Genomic DNA, 22327 nt, shown 5'->3' on the forward strand with positions numbered 1-22327 from the left:
ATTTGCGCAATTCAGTGGCATTTCTGGCTGCTCCATGCCAATGCACCTCTGCCTCATGGGGCCTGCGGAGGCAGCTTCCACCTCATGTTCTGGCTGGTTCTTAGTCTCCTCACTGAGGCAGCGAAGGCAATGCTCAGCCTCGGTGATGGCAGTGGCTGTGTGACAACTCCAGTCTGTCATGTAAGGAATTTTATGTACTCCTCATGCAAACCATCACAACAGATGTCAGATGGTCTGTGCAAACTGGGGCTGGATTTCACATCTGGAAATGGAGACAGAGTGGCATCACTGCAGCTGGGCTCAAGATGAAGGTGAGACGTAAGTCCAAGCCTGCTGATCCCACTCGGTATCATGGGAATGAAGCAACCCTGAGCAGAGGAGCTGGTGGGAGCCTGAGCCTTAACAAGACTCCACGCGCTGGGGTGTTGCTACTGAGGCTGTGCCTCAAAGAGCTGGCATTTCTTAGACCATAAATGTGAAAAGGGAAAAGAGGACAGACCCCAGCTTTGCCCCAGGTAGTGGAGGATCTCTTAGGAGCTTCCCACAAAAGCTGAACTAGGAGATGTGCCTAAGACATTAAATGCAAGACAGAGACCAGCTATTTGCTGAGTCTTTCTGACCACCTAGCAGTGGTTTGGAGGACAGAGAAGGTATGCGGAGGATCTCCAATCCTCTGCTAGAAATCCACAAGTGATCACCTGGAGAAGCAGAGCTGGAAGACAGCTACTGGTGAGACCAGCAAGAGGAGGTGTGGGGCAGGGGGTAAGGTGGAGGCCATCCATTTCATAGATAGGAACTGTTGCTGATGTACATTTGAAGTAATCCTGATTTCTGGATGGGCTCAAGGGTCTGGTTCTTTGGAGGCCAGATGCTATGAAACATCACTGCAGCCCACACAATCTCCCAGCCCAGCTTGCTAAACTGACTGGAAACATCCACGTTACTGGGAAACCATGCAGACAAAAGCAGATGTCAAAGGACATGGGGAAAAGGGAACATCTGGCTGCCTCTGCAAGCCCGGGGCATGAGGCACCCCATCCCCAGGCAGCTGGAGGGGCTACAGTCACCTGGCTGAGCCTGGGAAGAGGACATAGTGCTCACTCAGGCACAATGGAAATGTTTCAGCCAGGAAGAGCTCAGGACAACCTCCTCCAAAACCTACTGTGGCAGCTCAGCACTGTCTGGGCACCAAAAACACTCACATCCCTGAGATCACCCCGCATGACCACAGAAATGGATCAAAAGGGAGGGAACACATGCAATTCAGACCCAAGGTCAATCCACTGCCTGCTTTGGACCACAAGTGATAGTGAGTTCAACACACAGAGATGCATTCAACTCAAGCCAAAGCCCAGGAAAAGGAGGAAAGCCAAGTCTGACTTTGGCATGGCTCAGCACATGTATGTGTGTTTGCACGCCTTTCATACAGCAGCTTCCACAACCAAGCTCTTCTGTGCCACCTTCTCCAGCAAGCTTGAAGGTACAACCACCTCTGTGTACCTTTTTCCCTCCATCAATGCCCGGGGCCCTTCTCTAGCAACACGCTCTGACTACACTCCCTCCCCTTCTCACCCGCAACAAACTGCATTCCTCAAAGGTGCATTATTTTTCCAAGACCTTCTGCCTTTTTGCCTGTGGCAGCACCTACTGAGGGAAAAAGAGAATTCCATCCCCTTCCCACCCTGCATAGCATGAACAGAATAGGCAAAACTCCAGAGACAGTATAGGGCTGGTGGGATGGACAAGAACGATAGGTTGACAATTGTCTACCACCTTCGACATTGTCCTGTGTTTATGGTTCTTCAAGGAAGATGGCTGGACCCCAAACATATGCACAGCATCCAGCAAAACAGGAACCCCACTGTGAGACTTTCAGCTCTATCATCAAACAAATTCATGAGATTTGCCATTCATGAAAGAGCCACCTTCCTGGTGACCAACATCTACGAGGGATAAGTCTGTTGGTGGGTGGGCCTGCCTGCCTAACCAACCCAGCTTCCGAGCCTACCTGGGCCCCAGCTCATCTTCACAACGCCAGGTGAACTCGCCAAAGCTCTCATAGTGCTGGTTGTAGTGGTAAAGGACTCGGTGCAGGCTGGGAGAACCCAGGTCCAGCAGAGTGTTGTAGGCTGTTTGCTGCTCCTTGCCGCTGGTGTAGCCATTGAAGAGGTTGTAGATCTTGTCTGCTATTTCTGGGCAGAAGGACAGCGGGTATTTAATGGGGTGCAAGGAAAGGCATGAACAAAGCCCACCAGGCTAAAGCTTGGCTCTAGGGAAACCAAGAACAGAGCCAAGATTTGTCCCAAGTTATGATTTACATCATATCAAGACAAGGTGCCGATGGAGGAGCAACAGAGTAGATGGCATTCCCCGAATTCAGTCCAGGTTAGGTTCCCACAGTCTGGTCCAAGAAATGGGTGGTGTCATCAGGTACTGTTAGTGAAATACCATTTATCCACAAGAAGGTGTTTCTTGAGCACAGCCACCACCTACACTACCAGTTGCTTTCTGGGCAGGACAGGCAGGTCTTCTTGGCTATTTCGGTATGTCCTGAATGCCTGACCCTCCACCCATCATCCCACCCCTCCACCAGCACAAAGTGCCTCTGCATTTGTTTGCAGAAGGGATGTGTGCCTCCTGCCGCCCTCCACACCAACCCTCAACATCATATGGCAGCACCTGAGCCACCACGGGTGAAAGAGGTGTTACAGCCAGGACACAAGAGGTGTGCAGGGACATGCTGGAAGCAGGAACTCCGTGTTGCTGGTCCCAAGCACCACAGTCCAGCAGCTCCCTCCATCTCACCTTGAGCTTTCACATCGTCTACCACAGGGCAGGGGGTCTTGACTGTCACATCACTGGACCTGGAGCGTCTTCCTGTGTTATCAACTCCCCAGAGCGTGAACCTGGCCGAGAAGGAAAAAGGTGAAGCTCCGGACTCCCAGGACTTCATGCAAACACAGACAGCATCAGGCAGGAGCACCATGGTCAGGGTGACAGTGCTGCCACGGGCGTGGCATGGGGGAGGCAACTCACATGTAGGTGGTGTCAGGCTCCAGGCAGCGAACAATGAGGGAGATGGTGGAGGAGAGCCTGTCAGGCACTTGGGCCGGCATGGCACAGGGTGACTTGGCGCCAGAGATGATGTCATCCACAAAGCTCAGCACCGTCTCTAGGGAGAGAGGGGAGGATGCACCACGGGTGACGACACAGGTGTCCCTGGGGCTGTGGAGAGCCACTGAGGTCTGTACCCGCTACCATGCTGCCTGGTGCTGAGGGGGACCAAGGCTCATGCATGAGGTTGGTGCAGAGGCGGACCCATTGCTTTTCCAGCAAGGCTCATCACCATGGCGTGGAGCTACCACTTCTGCAGCACGGTGGGCAGGAGAGGGGCTGCTTTGTCTTCCACAGGATACTGGATGTGTTGCAGCATCCCCTTGCAAAGAGGGAGACAGAGGCTCTCCTCCAACATCTCCACCCCATCCTCCCTAGAGAGAACCAGTGGAGTTCCCACTCACCTGTCTCTACCTTGGAGTGGTCCATTCTGTCAGTGACTTTCTCTTGACGAAGGAGGTAGTCGACGATCTGCACCCCGATGGGGGGCTCCGAGTGCCCCCACTCCAGCACCACCAGTGTGCTGCTGGGCTCGTGAACAGTGGAGAGTCGCAGGCTGGGGGGCAATGCCAGCCGGTCAGCATCTCGGGAGGGCAAGGTCAGCTGGCCAACCCCACCACCCACTCATGCTCACACTCACCCATGTCTATCATTGCCTTGCTGCTCTTCTGTGCCTTAAAAAGGCAGCAAAACTGCCAGGCTGAGGCACACACTATGCGAGAGATGCTGAAGACAACCTCTCCAGCCAGTCCCACGGCTAGTGCAAAAAGCAGCATGAACATACTTGCTAGTGCTACTCACTCTGCTGTGTAGACCATGCGCAAATACACCAGAAATGAGTTGGGTTTTGTAAGGTAGTATGTAGGGACTGATTTTGCATTACTCTCTCACAGCAAAAGGGCTTCAAAGCCATTAACCCATAGGAGAGAGCAACCTCAGGAGAGAAGTGACTCCCTGTTTCCTACCCCTCCTGGCTCTTGGGCATGCTGGTCCAAAAGGCTCTTTCCCTGGGGTTGCTCTACCAGGATGGATCCAAAAACAGCTCCCCATCCCTCTGAATTTAGAAAAGACGCTGCATCTCTGCACCCCCTGCCTGATTTCCAGGTCCCCCATCTGCTTGCAAACCTGTCCCATAAAGTCACCTCAGCCCCACCACCTCCTGCCACCACACTGTTGGCCATCACCACCTCCTCCCAGACCCATCACACCAAGAGGCCAGGCTGGGCATGGGTGGAGACCTACATGGGGTGTGGGAGAGGTGCGCAGGTGGGCAGACCATCAGCCCCAAAGGCACTGGAGTCACAGCGGCACCAGTCCTCGATGACATCCCCGCTGCCCGAGCACCACAGCGAGCTCATGGTGGCCTCCTGCAAGAGCTGGGAGAGAGGAGGAGGGGGTGAGCACTGGACAGGTGAGCTCCCATCCCACCACCGCTCAAGTCAGTGCTCATCCATCCCCTGGTGGGTTCAGCATGGTCCATCCACCCTGGAGAGCAGAGCTGGCCAACAGGCAAGGGCTGCCATGGCTTGACATGACGCTACGAGGTCAAGCTGCCTGCAAAGACCCCCCCAGTGCTGTCCTGCCATCCCCCATGCCCACCCCACCACCCCCAGCTAGTGGCTTCTCACCCGCTGGGTCTGGTTGTTGGTGACCAGCTCATAGATGGGGGCCGCTTTGGTGACCTCCAGCAGGATGGGCTCAGCTGGCACATCGGGACTGGAGGCGACATGGCAAAGCGGGCAGGAGGAGGGGCAGCGCCCGCGGCTCTGGCACTCCATCCGCACACCAGCTGCCATGCGCTTGGTGCCTGACTCGGAGAGGCTGGCAATGTACTCAGGGAAGGTGAGCACCTTGGGGTCCCGCTCACGCTCCTCTGACTCATCTGAGGGGGAGTTGCCTGTGGAAGGAGGAGAAGAGGGGCACCAGGGTGAGCTCCGAGCCATCAATAAGGGGATGCAAGGGGGCTAGAGCCCTGCCTTCCACCCAGGAGGGAGGCAGTGCTGCCCAGAGAAACACACACTGCCCCCCCCCCCGCCCCCGCCCTGTATCCTTAAGAGCTTCCCATTTGCTCTGTATGGATGAAATGCTCACTGGTCTTCAGAGAAGGAATCAGGACTGAAAAGTCCACCCTGGCCTCTGCCATCACAGGTCCTTTTGTCCCCCCGTGCCTCAGTTTCCCCAGCCACCAGCCCTTCTCCTTGCACTGCTATGGACCACCCTTGCAGCAGGTCCCCACGAGAGGGAGCCTCCTTCATGTGTCTGGAGACTCATGAAGGACTTGCCTAGGCACCTTCACCCCACACTGATGCCCCAGTAAAGCCCCCTGCCAAACCACTCCACTGCAAAAGCCCTCCTGGCCCAACAGCTGATTTCTTTGCTCGACTCCCTCGGTTCCCAAGGCCCTCCAATCAAATCTGATGTGACAGAGCATGCTGGAGACCAGAAAGGATGAGTGTCAAACCAGGGTGCACAGCATCAATGCTGACTCAGTGCTCCCTGCCCCCCCGCAAAGGTCTGCAGCCAGCAGCACCAAAGAGCTCAGAATGAGCAGGGAAGACTTGCCAGTGCCTCACAATGCCCAGAAAGCTCCCGAGATGGGTACAAAGCCACCAAGCCCCTCTCCAGCCCTTCCACCCCTCCTGCATTTGGTCCCTATACAGGGGAAGGGAGATGGGGACCTGGCTCAAGCCTGGCTTCTCCTGTCTCTTTGCACTGTCATGGGGCATGATGGTGGTGGGCAAAAGTGCAGCTGGGCAAGAAAATAGGGTCTCTCCCTAAGGTCTTAGCTTACAAAGCACCATCGTGAAGCAAAAGAAAATGGTGAGATGGAGGCAGATACATTCATTGGGACAGCAGACCCCCATCCAGACTGTGGCGAGACTGAAGGCTCGTTTATCCTCTGCCCCATGCACACAGGGCAATATCTGCTCATCCTACCCTGCCAACCCTCAGGCAACCCTGCAATCTGACAGGCTTGGAAAAAAGATTTGCAGCAGGAAAGCATTGCCATGGCCTATGCTTTTCCCAGCTCTGCACAAAGGTGCCTGATGCTGGATGCCACTGTGGCCCCGCCACGTGGGGCAGTGAGCCAGACCCTGCACTTAGTGGGCTTTTCTCCAGCACTCCCATAGCAGGAAATATTTTAACACAAGGGGAAAAGTGCTGGCACAGCAGTTGAGAAGGTAGGATCTGCTATCACTGTTGTGCCCTGGCTGGGATTTCCCCACCGCTGCAAGCCTTGCTGTGCAGGGGAACAGTGCTTTTCACCCAAAATCCCTGCCAAAGGATGTCTCTTGATCTACATGGAAGAAAAAGGGGCCCAGAGGGACCACTGATGGTAGTCAGTGGGGTCAGAGAAAGCCGAAGGATGCCCAGACAAAACCTCGCCCCTTGGGCAGGCTCAGGGCATCACCGGTGGTGGCTTGGAATGGGCTGGCTGCTGCGGAGAGTGCATCCATGGCTCAATAGGAAGATCTTCCTATTGCGAGGGTTTGCTGAGAAATGGGCCAGCGGTAGCCTATCCTTGAGATTCCTGTGAAGAAAACAAGGCTGTTAAACAAAACCTGTGGTACAAGAGCATTGCTCCACTCCCCCAGCAAGCTGGAAATGGATCGCTTTGGGCTGGCTGTGAATTGCAGCTTAGCAGGCGCCAAGGGAAAGCAGAGGAGCCAGGGAATGATTTGTCTCTTGCAATTTCTCAATCGATATCCAGCTCTTGACGTTTGCAAACAAAAAGCAAAGGAGGGAAAGTGGCAGGTGCCAGAGAGAAACCGAAATGTGATATTGTGGGTGGAAAGAGACTGCCAGACCTGAAAAGCCTCCAAGCAGGAAAATCAAAGAGAAGGAAATTGCAGGAGAAAAAAAAGTACTTGCAATCAAAAGATGCTACATCTGGAGACGGCCCACAGCAAAACCAGCAATGGGTCTGTACTCTCGCAGGTGGGCTTGGGAAGAAGTCCAGGCTCCAGGAGGTCTGAGCCCACAGGATCCAGACTCAGGCTCAGAAAGAAGCCTTTCCCACACAAGAGCCCCAGAGAGAAAACAAATGTCTCCGTGGCCAGGGCACAGCAAGAGCAGCACCGTAGGCTGGTGCTAATACTGAGAATTATGAAGCTTCATGATGGAAATGATACGGCGATGATGGTGCCTGTGAGCTCCAAGCTCACGCTGCCTGCACCTGGGCAGGGGGCAGCAAGCCAAGGTCACCTAAAAAGCAGCAGCTCCACTTGGCATCCCCCATGTCCAGGCTTGGGAGCTGGCTCTTGCGTGCCGCCCAAGCCTGGGTGGTACAACCCAACGTCCCTAGCACAAGCAGCAAAATGCCTGCAGGCAGCTTTGCAAAGGCCAGCACAAGAGATGCTGTGGTCCTGGTGACAGCCAGCAGCAGGCAAATGTTAGGTTCCCTCTGCTTTTGGAAATCTCATGTCCAAACCAGCCATTGCCTGCCTGCAAAACCCCTTCCATGGGGGAGCCATCACACCTCACTGCAGCAAGGGCTCCGGAGGGGATGCAGCAGTGCCGGATGCCCTCTGCACTATGGTGAACCTCCCAGTTCATAACTGGGCTCCAGACATTAAAAGCACAGCACTGACAGCCTGGGAGAAGAAAGCACATTAGAGGGAGAAAAGTCTGGCCGGGGGATGCAAGTGGAAGAGAGCAGATATGGTGGAGACAAAAGGAAGGGAGGAACAGGATTAAAGACAAATAACAGTTAAGTCCAGAATCAGGCAGGACGGTTTGGTGGGATTAGCACATTCATCTTTCATCTCCCTCGGGATGTGGGTATTTATCTTCAGTTCTGGCCCAGACTAATGCCTGCTGCAGTCCACAGGAGTCCTTCAGCCGGCTTCAAAGGGTGCAAGAGCAGGGTGTAAATAAGAGAATGACATGGGATGCAGCCCTGACATGGGCTGAGCACTTTCCCTGCTATGCCAAAGGCAAACCCAGTTTCCCACTCTCATGGGGTGGCTTTCGGGATCCTTCCTGGGACGAGCGAGGCTCCTACCTTTGCTGATGTCTTCATACTCCAGCCAGAGCTGCCGCTGGACCTGTCTGTTAGGATACCAGATGGAGCAGGACTCCTCAAAGCCGTATACTGCCTCTTGGATGTAGTGGTTGCCGAACTGGTCCAGCAGTGCCATGAAATCTCCACGGGATGTGGCCCCATCCAGAGAGTGAAGCGCATTGCTGAAGGCTGGGGAGGAGACAGGAGAAGATGCTCAAATCCAAGGGGACCCCAAGACCTTGCCACCCTTCTAACATGCTTGTGATGGGCAACCAACCTCTGAGCCCATCACCTGCCAGAAGAAGGCTGTGAGTCCTCTTGCCACCCCTTTTTCCCTTCTTCCACCCAGCCCTGCACGCTTACACTGGGAGATGGTCAGCTGGTTGAGCCGGACGTGGTACATGACAGACTGCACCTTCCAGTGCTGCAAGAGTGGGTACCCAGACACCTCACTGAAGTTCACCATCCCTGCCAGAGAAGGGACACAGGAGGTCAGTGCCACTGCCCAGGGATGCCTCGCCGTGGGGATGGCTGCAGCCCTTCACGCTGTGCCTAGGGCAATGCAGCCAGCGGGGTGGGAAGAAGCTGGGGGAAAGAACTGTGCACACACCATGTCCCCCCAGGGAGGCGACAAGGCATTCAGAGCCGAGGGTCAGCTGCTCCCCGGCAATTAAAATCATAGCTTTGAAGGAAAACACGTGGGCTCATTTCATTCTGCTGTCCAGGGCTCTGCATCAGAAGATAATGAGCCTCCTCCTGAATCCCTGATTCCTTCTCCGTGCCCGCTCCCAAGACATGCCCAGGTGTGCTAATTATTTCACTAATGAGAGCTGCGCTTTTTAATGAGTGGTTTGCAGGCCTGGGAACGGTCACCGTCACGCCACGTGTGCCTGGGTGCAGCCAACTGAGAAGCCAGGACTGAGCTGAGCAGGACACACAAGTATGGGGGAAATCACAGGCCTGCTGATGCTTCCGCTCCCTTGGGACATTATGGCAATGCTGGAGCTGAGCAGGACCTGGGGTTTCTCCCTCTTCAGGCAAAGACATCCCATTCTCCAGCCACTTAACTGTGTGTTATGGGAGCCAGAAATTCATGGAGACCAGGGCTGGGTAGCCACTTTGTCCTGCCCAAGGCATGAGCCAAAGCACATAGCAGCTCAGCTTCCATGAGAAGAGGGACAGAGAGGCCACCAAGCCTGGACAAAGCCCCAGAAAGTCAATTGAAGGGTGCTCATGGCTCCGATTTTGGTGACCAGAGCATCCTGTGATGTGCTGCAGCAGGATGCTGGGGCACGGCCACCTCCTCCCTCACAGCTCTGCTGTTGTACAGCCAACATGGCACGCCTCTGCTCAGCAGTGAAGCGGCAAACTCTGCTGCTAGACAGCCACACAGCAGGAGTTCAGGAGGCATCCCCTGCTCCATAACAAGAAATGAAGGCAGAGGATAAGGAGGATAAGATTCTTTGCCTTCCAGTGCCTCTCCCTTCAGTGCTGGCTGCTACCAACAGCTTCAAAGCCTTGCTCTTCCCTGCAAAGTGTTTATGCAAAAACAGCCCTTCCTTACTCATCAGCTCTGCCTCTCATGTATTCACAGCAATATCCAGATCTGCTTACTGACAAGCAAAGAAGATTTTACTTCTTTTCTGGTTTTTTTTTTTTTTTTTTTGGTTGTTATTTTTTTCCCCCTTAATCAGCCACAAAGAGCCAGCAGAGCAGTGGGAAATGAATAGGGTAATTTACTGGCTTCTGCCTCCGCAGCATAATTGCCGGCGGAGTCCCAGTCCTACCGACCCTGCCATGATGCTGAGGCCGTGGTGGCAGTACCTTCCTTACATCCATGCAACCATGTCAATCAAGGGCAGCAGAACCCCATTAGGAGGCAGGTATCCTCCAGCACATCCAGGCAGGGCTGAGCATTCCCATGGCTGCAGGGGTGACCCGCTGACACCCGTCTCTTGGGGTAGCTCAGCCCTGCCGGGACCTACTAGCACCCTCCTCCCTGCCTGCATCTGCCTGTACATACACCTACATTGCCACGCACCCTGTTGGAGCAACCAGCACCCATTGGACCCTGGGTGCAGTTGCTCCCCAAAACCCTCCTGGGAGCTCTGCCAAATGAATTGAATGCACAAAGTCTCGTATAAGACCACCCTGCAGACATCTTCCAAAACACCTTACTATCCACCTTACTACCCCTCATTTAGTAGCTGCCCAGTGTCCTTGGCCATTTCAGCCAACAGCAACAAGTACCAAGGAAACAAAGGCTATTTAGGGGTGCTGGCAACTTGGTGGAAGGAAAGTAAATCTTTCAAGGTTGTCTAGGAATCCATGATAACCCTATCACTCATGGCCCATGATGCTCTGGCAGGACAAACTGAAACATTTTGATTTGGTTGCAGCAGGTATTGAATGCTTTGTTATGCCGGCAAAGGGTTTCTGATTTGGAAATCAGATTAAAGGTATTTGGAAAACTTTTTTTGCCTTGAATAAAAAAAAAAAAATCCTTTTTGCAAATACTCCAAATATCCAATGCATACTTGAGCTTTTACGCCACACAACTAATTTACAGCCTCTCCCTCTCCTTCATTTTTAATGTCTTCCCCTTACCACTGCTGCAGGTGAGGGCTGCATGCTAAAGCCAGACTAGATATATCCCATGGTAGATATATCACCTGGGAGGGTTAGGTGCTGAAGCCAGGCACACCAGCAGCTGCCCTGCTGGGAGAAGTGCAGGTCTGGCCAGACTCACTCACCGGTGAGGAACTCAGGGTCAGGTGTGGGGTCGGAGAGCTCCTCTTGGCACTGGTTCTCCAGGGGCACTGTGGCCACCACCAGCCCATCTGGTAGCTGCTGCTCCAGGCCCCGGGCAAAGTTGTTCTGCCTGGAAGTTAATTGCAGAGAGGAGGGCAGGGCTGGAGGACAGGTGAACTGCCTGCAATCATCCCCATCAGCCAGTGACCCATCCCAAAAAGCCACCCAGTACCAAGCCTTTCTTTTGGGCACAGGTTACAAAGATGTCTACTCTCAATGGAAAGCTTCAGATGAGCCCTCCCCACCAGCCACTCCATCTCCTGCAAAGCTGGGCCAGACATGGATGGACCAGGCAGTCTGCTAAGGTCCAGCCCCAGGCTGCTTCCCATGCCTTCTTCTTGGAGAGGATGGCGAGGTCTGACCCTGCTGGGGTCACCTTCCCACATTCCCAACTCACCTGAACGTCCCTTTGAGCACCTGCCCTGCGGCCACCTCCTTGGAGTGGTTGTTGTAGCCATAGAAGATCTCCCCAAAGAGCGTCTGGTTCATGGGCAGCTCACGGGGCTCGCCACAGTCCCCCGCCTCAGGACATGACTCTGAGATGAGCTGGCACGACCGCCCATCCGTGCCCAGCTTGTAGTCCTCGATGCACCTGGGAAGCCAGCACAAGGTCCACCATCAGCTGCAGCCCCCACCAATGGGGACTGGGGCCCCCAGGCCACCCCAGCAGGGACACTGGGAACAGAGGAGACCCTTCCTCCCAACCTGACAAGCTCAGGGTGGCAGTGGCAAGGTACAGCAGCACCTCAGGGGTATCCCTGTGGCAGGGGCGGTGATGTGTTGCTCACCCACAGAACATGAGGATGTTGTAGAGCAGGGGCTCCTCAGGCAGGGGGACCATCTGCTGCAGGCACAGCTGCTCGCAACCTCCATTGAAGCCATCTGAGCAGTCCACACCAACATGACGGTCATAGCAGCCTGTGCCATCCTTCATGGGGCTCAGTCCTGTCGGGCACTGGCAGGGGTGGGGGAAGTGAGAGGTGAAGCCCCAGAGGAAGAAACCTGGCCCTGGGGCTAAGGCAGAGGGGAGGGCTCCGGCGCTGCTTTCCATTGGAAATCGCAGCCTGAGCAATGCTTGGAGGCTGTGGGACAGAGGGCGGCAAGACCACCCATGGCTGCAGATGTTCCTTCTGCACCAAAGTCACTTTTCAGCCCCGGGAAGTGCAGCCCCTAGGGTGGGAGTCCCCCAAGCCAGCCCCACCAAGGTAATGTGCTGGCATCAACCCCACTCACCAGCACCCAGCTCCGGTGACTGTCAAAGCAATGCTGCCCTTTCCAAACCCACCATCTGCCCCACGCTCACAGGCACCCCACCCCAATGTCCAGCTCTGGTGGTATCGCAGCAGGATGCCACAGGCCCACAAACCCCTCCGTTTCGAGGCACACGCTTTCTCTGCACAGCAAAGCAGCTGTGGTGGTGACAGGGGACATGCATGAGTGATGTAGGACCTCCCAGACAGCCAGAAAACACATGGGCTCTCAGTCCCTCGTGCACGTGTGTAGCAAGGGCAGGGACAGAGGAGGTGCCAGGCCAAAAACATCTCCTCCTGCCTGCAAAACCAACCCCAAAATATCCATCCCAAGGAGATGGGAAGGGAGGAAGGATGCAGCCCTTCCCCTTCCACCCTCCCCCTCCTTGCTAACACCAAAGGAGATTTGCAGGTTCCTGGGGGGCCACGCACCACACAGCCTGTCGAGTCCAGCTTGCGGTCCGAGATGCAGCGGAAGTTCTTGCTGCAGCCCCCGTTGTCCCGGGAGCAGTCGCGGACAGGGCCAAAGGAGTCAAGGAGGACCTCCAGGCTGTCGAAGGAGGAGGAGGTCATCAGCTCTTCCCTGCGAGGAGGAGGAGGAGGAGGAGGAGGAGTGTCACTGCTTCGATGAGATGTTGCGAACGCGTGCACGACCACAGCTGCTGCATGGGTTTTTCCGGAGCTCAGGTTTCCCTTGGGCTGACAGCAAACTGAACGGCAGCCAAGCTTCTAGAGGGATGCAGGAGCTACTGAGATGATGAGAGCTACTTCCAAAGGCTCAGCTTTGCAGGCACTAAAGAGGGGCAGGTTAATGGATGTACTAATCTCCACCTGCAAAATGTGGAGTGGGGGTCCCACCTCTCATCAACCCCCATGTGCTTTGGGTTGGTCCTCTCACTCTAGGGGTGCACCACCAGTTTATTTTCTGGAACGCCTCCTAAAGACCCTAGCCCCACCATCACACCTACCTGACCTCCACTGCGTCCTCCATCACTGTCATATCAGTCTTGCACTTGGCCGAGGGGTTGATAGCCAGCTCAGCCGGCGGGATGACGAAGCTCTTGCTTAGTGGCAGCCACATGCCTTCCCCCAGGGTGTAGGTGAACCTGCCAGGGAGAGCAGCAAAGGCTGGCATGGAGGGAAATGCTGAGCCCAGAGGGCTGCCTCTACCCAAAAACAAGCCCTTGAACCTCCCCCGTGCCCTGCAGGGATGCCAGCCTGAGCAAAAGCAGATGGGCAGGGTAAAGTGGGCTCCTCTGAATGCACCCAAATGACCCCAAAAAGCACACATAATTTAGGTAATTAAAAAAAAAAAAAAGGCAGACATTTCTCTTTTCACTAGAAATCCTCCTTCAGAGCCTAAACTTCACTCCCATCACTGATGGAGAGGAGGAACCAGCTGCTGGGCATCCAGCAGCCCACATGGCAGCTGTAGTAGGACCTTCTCAGCCATGCTCGCATGTCCCCAGGAGGTGGCACAGAACAGCCGTGCTCAGCCCTGCCAGCTGGGGAACCAGCCTGCCTGTATGCCCTGAGTCATATTTTTAAGCCCCAAAATGTGCTGACCAGGTTGCCTTTACTGCTTACCGAAAAATCTTGTCGGATGGCTGCTCACCCAACACCAAGTCGAAGCCACGCTGGAAGATGGTGTATGGCCAAGGCCTGGAAGAGAAACCCAGGAGCATCACACCAGCATCACACCCCCACTGCCCCTCACAGCCCAAAATGCTTCCCCCACTTAGCCCCCAGCTCATATGCAGAGGTGTCCTGGGATGAGTCAGCTCAAACCAAGCCAGGACAAGTTGATTAAAATACCCTACATGCGAGTTCGTATTTTTGGGGTTCCTACAACATCAGCTCCACACCCCAGGCCCAACCTGCCAATGGGTCCGTCGTGTATCACATCCTTCATTTTGGGTACAGCACACTCCCATCCCCCCCGCCCACCTGGCATCCATGAGCCTCACGCTTCTGCATGCTCGGGTACCACCCACCCAGCTCTCATTTTAGGAATTTGCATCACAGCCATCGAACTGCAAAAAAAACCCCAAAAAACAGCTGGACCCTCTCTCTGCGAGGCTTTTGCAAGGGAGCACATCAGGTCCAGGGCCGCAGCTTTACCACCTGCCTTTTTCCCCTTAGGCTTCACTGTTTCAGGAGGGGAACTGAGGAAGCCTCAGCCCCCACGGGACTTTGCAAAGGGGTCTGGAAGACAAGCTGGAAGTTTGGAGCCAAGTGGGAGGCTGGAGAGCTGATGGCCCCGTCTCCTCCATCCCTGCTGCCCTAGATAGCACAGGGTGACATGCAACCATGACACAGTGGCCAGTGCCCTTCAGTGAGGCACCCTTGGCTGCAACACCTCGGGACATGCATCCCCTGCAGCACGGCCCCACTGGTAGAGCATCACTTGCAGAGCGAGGCTGACAAGGCAGACCAAGGGGAGGCACAGAGACCTGACTGCAGTGGGCTTTGAATCAGGCAACACGAACCCCACACCCAAACCCTAAACCTCCAAATCCCCTTTGCAAGAGCTCAGAGCTGGGGAAAGAAAGAGATTTTCCATCCCATTGCATCACTGCTGTTAAAATTATTGGTGAGAGCATCGGGTGCTGCCGACAAGCCCAGAGATTTTCTCCAGAGGCAATTACAGCTCTCCTGCACAAGCACTTTAATTTCTAATCTGAAGTTATTTCAGCAAGGACAAAAAAAAGGAAAAAAAATCCTGATTGCAGGATTACAGCGCTCCGTCTCATTTCCTCGCTGGGATACAATGCCACTTTCCCGTCCAGTCAGCTGGGAGCAGGGGATTACATTCAGCCCGCAGATCGGATTGCACTGAATGAGGTCAGCTTCGGCTGGAAAGCGATGTGCTGCTTGCGTCTCACCAACGCCTTGAAAGCTTCGCGCCTCCGCCTTCCAGTGCTCCCACAGATGGGTTTTATTCTTGCTTCTCAGGAGCACGCCAGGCAGGGAACAAAAGCAGAGGCAAGGTATTGTTCCCCATCGGTGGAAAAGGGGTTGTAAGGAGCCACTCCTGACTTGCAGTGGAGCTCAGCCCTGGGGCAGGCGCTGCGGAGGCGTGGTGGCTGCCAGACCTCTGCCAGAGGGCACATCTGGCAGCCCACAGATGCCAACATGTCCAGGACATGCAGCCAGTGGGCTTGGACCTGCCTGCAAGATGGAAATCAGCACCCGGGCTAGGTTGCATCCACCCAGGGTGCAATTTCCAACTGTGGCTAAAATTCGTGTGATGAAGACTTTGAGACAGAGAAGAGGTTTCCATGCTCCAGGAAAGGACCATGTGGCATCTCCCCAGCCTGCCTTACTTTGCTTCTACTCAGGGTCAAACAAGACCTGTTAAAAGGAAGGTTCAGCCTTTAGCTACGTGCCTCGGTGGCAGAAGACAACCAATGCTGCCAGGAGCCATTGAGTCTGCAAGGATGCAGTACCTTCTGCAGGGAAGCCCTGGGACTGTCTGCATACAAAACCTCCAGCTCAACAAGAGGCACTCATGCATCCTCATCTCTGAGGAAGCTCTCCAGGAGCTCAATGCCAATATTTCCACTCACGCACCCTTGCTGACTTGTGCCTTCTGCTGCAGAGGACAGGGCAAGATCTCCTCCCCCAGGCAGACCTCACCTCCTCCATCGCTGCCTTTTGCCCGCTCTGCCTCTGCTGCTGTTTCACCCTCTCCTTCCTCTCCCATGCACGCAAGTGTGTGTGCCCCACAACTGTCTCCCTCCCCACTTTCTGTGATCACTGGAGGCGCCTCACTGCTCTGGTTTTTGTTGCTCTTGGCAGGTATTTTGGTTGCATAGTCTTCAGAGCTCACAAAGGAAAGAGGGACTGATCAGAAGCAGCTCTGCGCCTGATCAGGTTGGATTAAATGGGCCAGAAATGACAGCTCTCAGCTCCCTGCAAGCCTTGGCACTCAAGTAGGCGTCTGAAATAACAAAATGGGGGATCACCAGGGAAGCTGAGAACCAGCAAACTCCCCACATACGGTCAGCAAGTTCCCACAGCCAATGCACTGCCAGTGCCTCCTCAGGACGATCTTCAAGCGTCTTTGCTTTTTCCAGCTGGACCATCAGCTACACTTTGCTCCAGATCTGGGCTTGAGTGGAAGCTTCCAAAATACCAGCTAAGCCCTCTGGACCTGGTGCAGCTGGTGGTACTCTGACTCACCTCAACAGGACCCCGGTCACACTCGAATTGCAGCCTCAAGGGGACAAAAGCAGACTCACTTCCGGCATCGAGAACCGTGTTTCTGCCTGTCCTTGCTCCCTGCAAAGCTCTTCTAGACAAGATGGATGGGATGTGGAATCAAAGGCCAGTGCCCACAGGATGTGGCCATGATGAGCTAACCCAGAGCAGCTGCTTGAGGGGAGCTGGCAGGGAGGTCGGAGGGGCTGCAGGAGGCTTTGCAGAGGGCACTGAGAAGTCACTGCATGTGAGCATGGCTGAAATGCCACTAGAGGAGGTGGTGGTCAGCTGTTATGCACTGAAATAGGTGACTTCATGTCTGGTTCCCTGAACCCCTATGCTCTTGGGGGTTTCCACCCAGTGAGCAGCACGAGGATGGCCTGAGCAGCACGAGGATGGCCATGCCGAATCCCATCATGGCATGAAAGCACCAGCTCCAAGTGCGTGCTGGGAGCATGCGGCGCAGACAAAGGCACTCACCATATCGCTTCACTGGTGGCTCAGGAGTTCAAGCCCCCGGTGAACGGACCAGAAGCATCCCCACAGCACCTGCACCCCTCCTGCAGCACCAGGACCCACTCCCCATGATGACCAAAGTGGGGACTATGCATGAAGACCCAGCACCACACTGATGGGGGGTGAGCAGAGAGCAGATGTGACAGGAGCACTGAGCTGCCAACTTCTGCCACCAGCGATGCCCATCCCCGCTCTTCCCTGACTTTGCTTTGCTTTGCTTTGCAATGGCTTTGCTCGGGCTTCAGCTGCCAATGCCTCTCCCCTTCCCACCTCCCCATCCCCTGCCATCCCTTCCAAGCAGCTCTTTATTAAAAATGCTAATGCCAGCACTCTGTCCCTGTGCTGCCCGTAAATCTGTGAGGAGAATGGGGCGGGAGGAGGAGGCGGATGGGTGGTTTGGTGAAAGGATCTGAAAGAAAGAGGAGCTTTTTATCTGGCTGTCCTTCAAGTTCGCAAAGCCGAGGCACACAGCAGGGGATGGAGAGAGGCAGAGGGGGAAAAGAAGATAGAAAAAGGGGTGGGGAAAAAGAGAAAAAGTGCTGTCCTTGTCACTTCAGTGTGTCCCCGGCTCCTCTGTGGGGTGGGGAGTGGATGGTGCATGGGAATACGACAGGAGGAGCAGGTGCACAACCAGGGAGGGGGATAACTGCATGCAGAAGAGGAGAGGCACTGTTGGGAGGGGAGGAGGGTGAGCAGGGCATGGGCTGTTGCACTAATTCAGGTCCTGTGCTGGAAAAAACGGCTGCAAGGCTGCGGGGTGGAGAAAGGGTTAACTTGCCCTGCACAGGAAGGGAGCTCTGGTGGCCCCCAGCTGCCAACTGCTAGAAAAGGATGACAGCACCCAGCCAGACACATTCGCCAAATTGCCTTAAACTGGCCTAAAAGCTCCCATGCTGGGGTAAAGCCTATTACAAGTTGAAAGGGGACATTGATAAAGACCCCTTAAATGCAGACCGTCTTAAATCTCCTCCGGGTGTCTGAAAAGGGCACCCAGGCAAGAACAGCACGTGGGGATGGGAAAGCCATGGGCCATCACATGATGGATCTAAGGGCTGAGAGGAAGAAGTACAAATGTGGGCAGGTAACAGTTTATTAACTAAAGGCAGAATGAGATGATTTGACTTTTGGTCAAGTCACACCATGAAGCAACCGCAGGAATTTGGTTTGATGAGCAAAGATGAGGCAGGGTTGGTTGGAGTGCTGGAAACCAAATTCTACCCAGGAAATGTTAGAGTAAGAGCAGAAAAGCAGCTAATTAACAATGCATATCAAAGTAGGAAGACAGACTGTGAACACACAAACAGCACCAGCCAGATTTGTTTAAAACAGCTGAAGAGCAGCACAAAAAAAGCAGATGATCAAATGTATCTGCTACCCTTGATCAAAAAGATCTTAGTTTTTGAAAAACTGATGAGGATTTAGGGACCGGATGTATTGGGTAAAGGATGTACCGCGGCAGTATGAATCTCAGCATGGTACCCAAAATACACACAACACACAAAGCCTCGCTGTCATCGCCAATAAAGTTCAAAGATGAGCTTGCCTTCATGAGCAAAATTAGATGCTGCTGAGTGAACAGACACCAAGGCAACCCATAATCACTGTAAATAAAAACAAACCAATGGCAAACCTATCTAAACCAAAGGGTTGAAATGAGTTTTCAGATAAAAACGCCATCCTAGGAAAACAAAAGAGGTCATAGCCAGACCACATCTCTCCCAAGCATGCCGAGGGATTTGGCAGAGCCCCCAGGTCCTGCTTTGCTGACCTCCCCTTTGCTAAGAGCTGAAGTGGCTTCTCCGGGGACTGACTCACCACCTGGCTTGTGCTACCCATGGCTGCAGCACATTGCTCCAATATTGGAGGGGTTAGGAGTATATTAGACAAACAACAGTCAGAAATGATTCATGCACAGTTGATCTCACCCTGGGACAAGGGGAGAGAGTAGAGGATTTGCAGAAATCTCTTTCAGGTGAGCCTGTGGGCAAACTTGTTTCTAGAGCTGGGAGTGAGCTAATGAGTGATGAGCGTGACAGAAGACAACATGGTCTGGCAGCTCAACCTCCACCCCCAAAAATGTAAATACCAGGTTAAAGTTCAAGTTATTCAGTTAAATGGGCTCTGACAAGATGGTTGTGCTGGACCAAAAAGAGTTCATCACAGACATGACCCTCTGGAGGCCAAAGGTTCACAGGGGACACCTTGGACAGGTAGAAGAGACCTTCACCACCACAAGCCCTTGCAGGCAGAGCTACACCAAGCAGCACCTGGACATCAGGAAGAGATCACAGCCCAGAAAAAAAAATGTCATTAAAGATCAAGCTGGCCCTGGCATCACGATGCTTACTGTGGACCCACTTTCAAGAGTCCCTATAAATACTGGAAGCTGCAGGCAGGGATGGTTGAGTTAAGTGCAGTTTCAGCTGCTATCATTTTCTGAAACAAAAACCTGACATGTTCAAGGAATACGAAATGACCCCAATTTCAAACAGCTTGGGAGAGGAGCTCTCAAAGGGCGGTACTGAAAAAGCCCCAACACTGCAGCATCGAGAGCCCAGAGAAAGGCAGAAGGACTTTGACAGCCCCACCATGGTCTAGGGCTGTGTTGCACCTTGGGGAACAAGAGATCTGCTAGGTTTCTCTGTCCTAAACAGAACAGTATGCTGGAAACGCTGCGTGTGATTTATCATAGCCAACTTTGGTACATGAGAAGAGACCCAAACCAACATGTATCCCATACAGGTATGAACATTGCTGCAGGAAGAAAAGCAGAATTTCAAGTGTGAGCATGGAGAAGGCTCCCGTGGGGACATCAGGATGGAGCTGGGTCTGAGAAGCGGCCTCAAATCCCCTGGAGGAATGGAGTGAGTCCTGAGCACCTTTCAGGTTGGCATTGCTGAGACTAGAGCTGGGTCCGGAGCTGCAAACAGGTCCAGAGGGCTCCAGGAATGGATTTGTCCTTCATGCCCTTGGCTTCTCTCCTGCTTGTTACCATTCATATTTTTTCCCAATTCACCTGTGAGCAGCTTTTTCTCCCCTTTCCCTTTAGACAGCAGAGCAGCTAGATCAGGAAGAAGCTAAAGAGCAATGTGCATGGGAGGAGAAGCTGCAGTCCCATGCCCAGGAGCAACAGAAAAGCAGAGAGGAAGGAAGCAAATGCTTCTCCACCTGTGCTTTTTTACTACCTGCCTTAATGGACAAAGTTATTTGCCCTCTTGCTTTTTGCAAGGTGGTGGGTCCAGCACACTGCTAGTAGCTCTGACTGAGGCACAGGCTGGCAGCAAAGCCATAGGTGGTCGTGGGTGACCATGAGCACTTTCCAACCCACTGTGAGATGCTCCTAAACCCAACACATGCCAAAATGAGCAAGTCCCTGGCAGGGGGAATAACCCTCCCAATGACCCAGTCACCATCACTCAGTGCCTCTTATTAGATGGGCACAGCAGAGCTGAGGACATCCCTTGTTGGATACTTGTCCCCTAGGGATGAACAAGGCAGGGAGCAGTATATCTGCATGTATTTTCTCACCCTGGAAGTGGTACCTTACAGTGGTTTGGGGACACTGACCACACCACTCAGCACATCCCCAGCACGGGGTCACCTGTCTCATGAACATCTCCCTGGCCCCAGCCTGGCTCAGGGCACCCACAATGACGGCTGTCTTTGTCTCCCACAGCCAGTGCTCCACACTGGGTTTAATTGCTAAATTGCTTTTAAAATTAAAAAAACAGAGAGGGGGCTGGAGGCAGAGCAGCGGTGCTGTCCCTGGGCCCCTGTTCAAAGGGACGCAGCCGGGGCCAGCCGGCATGGGCAGCCCCCTGCAGCTTCCATCCTCTGGTGCAGCGGCACAGCAGGGGTGCAGCCAAGCCCAGCCTTTGATTATTTTCTCTTCCTGCTGTGAAGACTAATGACTTCAGAGGGGGCGTCCTGCCACGCGCAGGGCTGCCTTCGCTGCAGATCCAGCTGTGGCACAATGAGATGAGGGGAGGAAAAAGGGGTTTGGAGGTGCCGGTGCACATGGGGCCTCTGTTTTTGGGGGTGTCTTGGCTTTCTGCGCACTACCTCCAGCTATCCCTGGAAGTCCCCGTCTGCACATCAGAGACCCACGAGTGTTGAGGACCAGATGGAGTATCCCCCGAGAGTCACAGAGAGATGGGAACATTTGGGATCCCCCACCAAATTGCTGTCGAAACATCAGAAAAATTTTCCTTTTCACTTCCAGGGATGTAAATCTGTGGAGCAGACGGCAACTGCTCTGTTCCCTCAGGCCATGGCATCAAAGCATCTAATTTGCCCAATTTTCAATGGGGCGTCTCCATCCCGCAGCCTCTCTCCTCTGCCAGGGACCACAGCCCAACCTCAGCCCTCTTCCAAAGCCTTGCACACTCAAACTGAAAGCCCCACAAAGCACGGGATGCCAAGGGGAGTGCCCGCAAGTGGAAGGGGAGCAGCCTTGATCTTCTCTGGGGGATGTTTACTCTGAAACCTAACAATGGCCTCTTCTACATCATCTGTGATTATTTCAAAGACTAGAAATCCTCGCCTCCCACAGACCTGCTGCAGACCCCAGCCGTGCACTGACCTTACGATTCACCGAGATGCCTCTAACTCTTTCACCCAAGAAGATTTTCCACAGCCCTACTATGCTGCTGTTGAAGCCCAGCAGCTTGTGCAAGGACGGTCCAAGCCTGGGCATGCTGCGGCAGGCACACTCACCCCTGATTCGTTCCCCACTCATTCCGGATGCAGAGGTGCTTATGCACAGGGTCCTTCATGTAACCTTCATAGCAGAGACACTCACCTACGGAGAGGGAGGGGACAAGAAGGACATGGGAGGACAAGGCTTTCCACATGCATCCCTGCCGAACCCAGCCTGCAGCCACTTGGGGCACACGACAGCTCCGTTCTCTCACGTGGAGCAAGGCAAGAAAGCATCTTCCCATCAAAGCCAGGTTGAGCAGGCAGAGGTGATCTCCCAAACCCACCCCAGCTGCTTGACCACCTACCAGTCTCGGGGTCACACTGGTGCTCGCAGGGGTCGAGGAGGCGCCGGGCGCAGAGGTCCAGGGCCCAGGGCCCACTGGAGTTTTGCTGGGAGAAGAGGATGACCTGCGCCGGGTTCAGCCAGTCACTGGCATCCAGCTGGCTCCCCTCCAGCAGGATGAACCTGCTCCCTGCCACCGAGAGGGGAGTCAGCAGTGGCAACCCGCTGCTGTCCTCTCCATCCCATGATGGTCCCCTGCATCCCATAATGGACCTCTCCATCCCATGATGGACCCCTCCATCCCATGCCCATCCCCTTCACCCTCTGATGGTCCCCTCCATCTTGTGATGATCTCCTCCGTCCTGTGATGGACTCCTCCATCCCCTGCCCATCCCCTCCATCCCAAGACAGTGCCCTCTATCCCACAACAGCCCCTTCTGTTCC

The 22327-nt window shown here is 54.2% G+C and overlaps 1 protein-coding gene across 1 annotated transcript in view; it reads right to left on the reverse strand.

The window, feature by feature from the left end:
* Positions 1 to 2004: 2004 nt before the first annotated feature.
* Positions 2005 to 22327, reverse strand: part of ASTN1 (astrotactin 1) — a 47935-nt gene continuing 27612 nt past the window's right edge. The window contains exons 7-22 of the mRNA XM_075711151.1: positions 21906 to 22073; positions 21616 to 21700; positions 13768 to 13842; positions 13149 to 13286; positions 12613 to 12763; positions 11719 to 11885; positions 11328 to 11522; positions 10873 to 11000; positions 8483 to 8587; positions 8120 to 8308; positions 4743 to 5011; positions 4357 to 4490; positions 3519 to 3670; positions 3037 to 3172; positions 2806 to 2906; positions 2005 to 2192 (exon numbers count right to left, since the gene is read on the reverse strand). Coding sequence (XP_075567266.1) covers positions 2005 to 2192; positions 2806 to 2906; positions 3037 to 3172; positions 3519 to 3670; positions 4357 to 4490; positions 4743 to 5011; positions 8120 to 8308; positions 8483 to 8587; positions 10873 to 11000; positions 11328 to 11522; positions 11719 to 11885; positions 12613 to 12763; positions 13149 to 13286; positions 13768 to 13842; positions 21616 to 21700; positions 21906 to 22073 — 2381 coding nt within the window. The remainder of the gene's footprint in view (positions 2193 to 2805; positions 2907 to 3036; positions 3173 to 3518; positions 3671 to 4356; positions 4491 to 4742; positions 5012 to 8119; positions 8309 to 8482; positions 8588 to 10872; positions 11001 to 11327; positions 11523 to 11718; positions 11886 to 12612; positions 12764 to 13148; positions 13287 to 13767; positions 13843 to 21615; positions 21701 to 21905; positions 22074 to 22327) is intronic.

The sequence above is a fragment of the Pelecanus crispus genome, chromosome 5 (genome assembly GCF_030463565.1).
Source record: "Pelecanus crispus isolate bPelCri1 chromosome 5, bPelCri1.pri, whole genome shotgun sequence".
Classification (NCBI taxonomy): domain Eukaryota; kingdom Metazoa; phylum Chordata; class Aves; order Pelecaniformes; family Pelecanidae; genus Pelecanus; species Pelecanus crispus.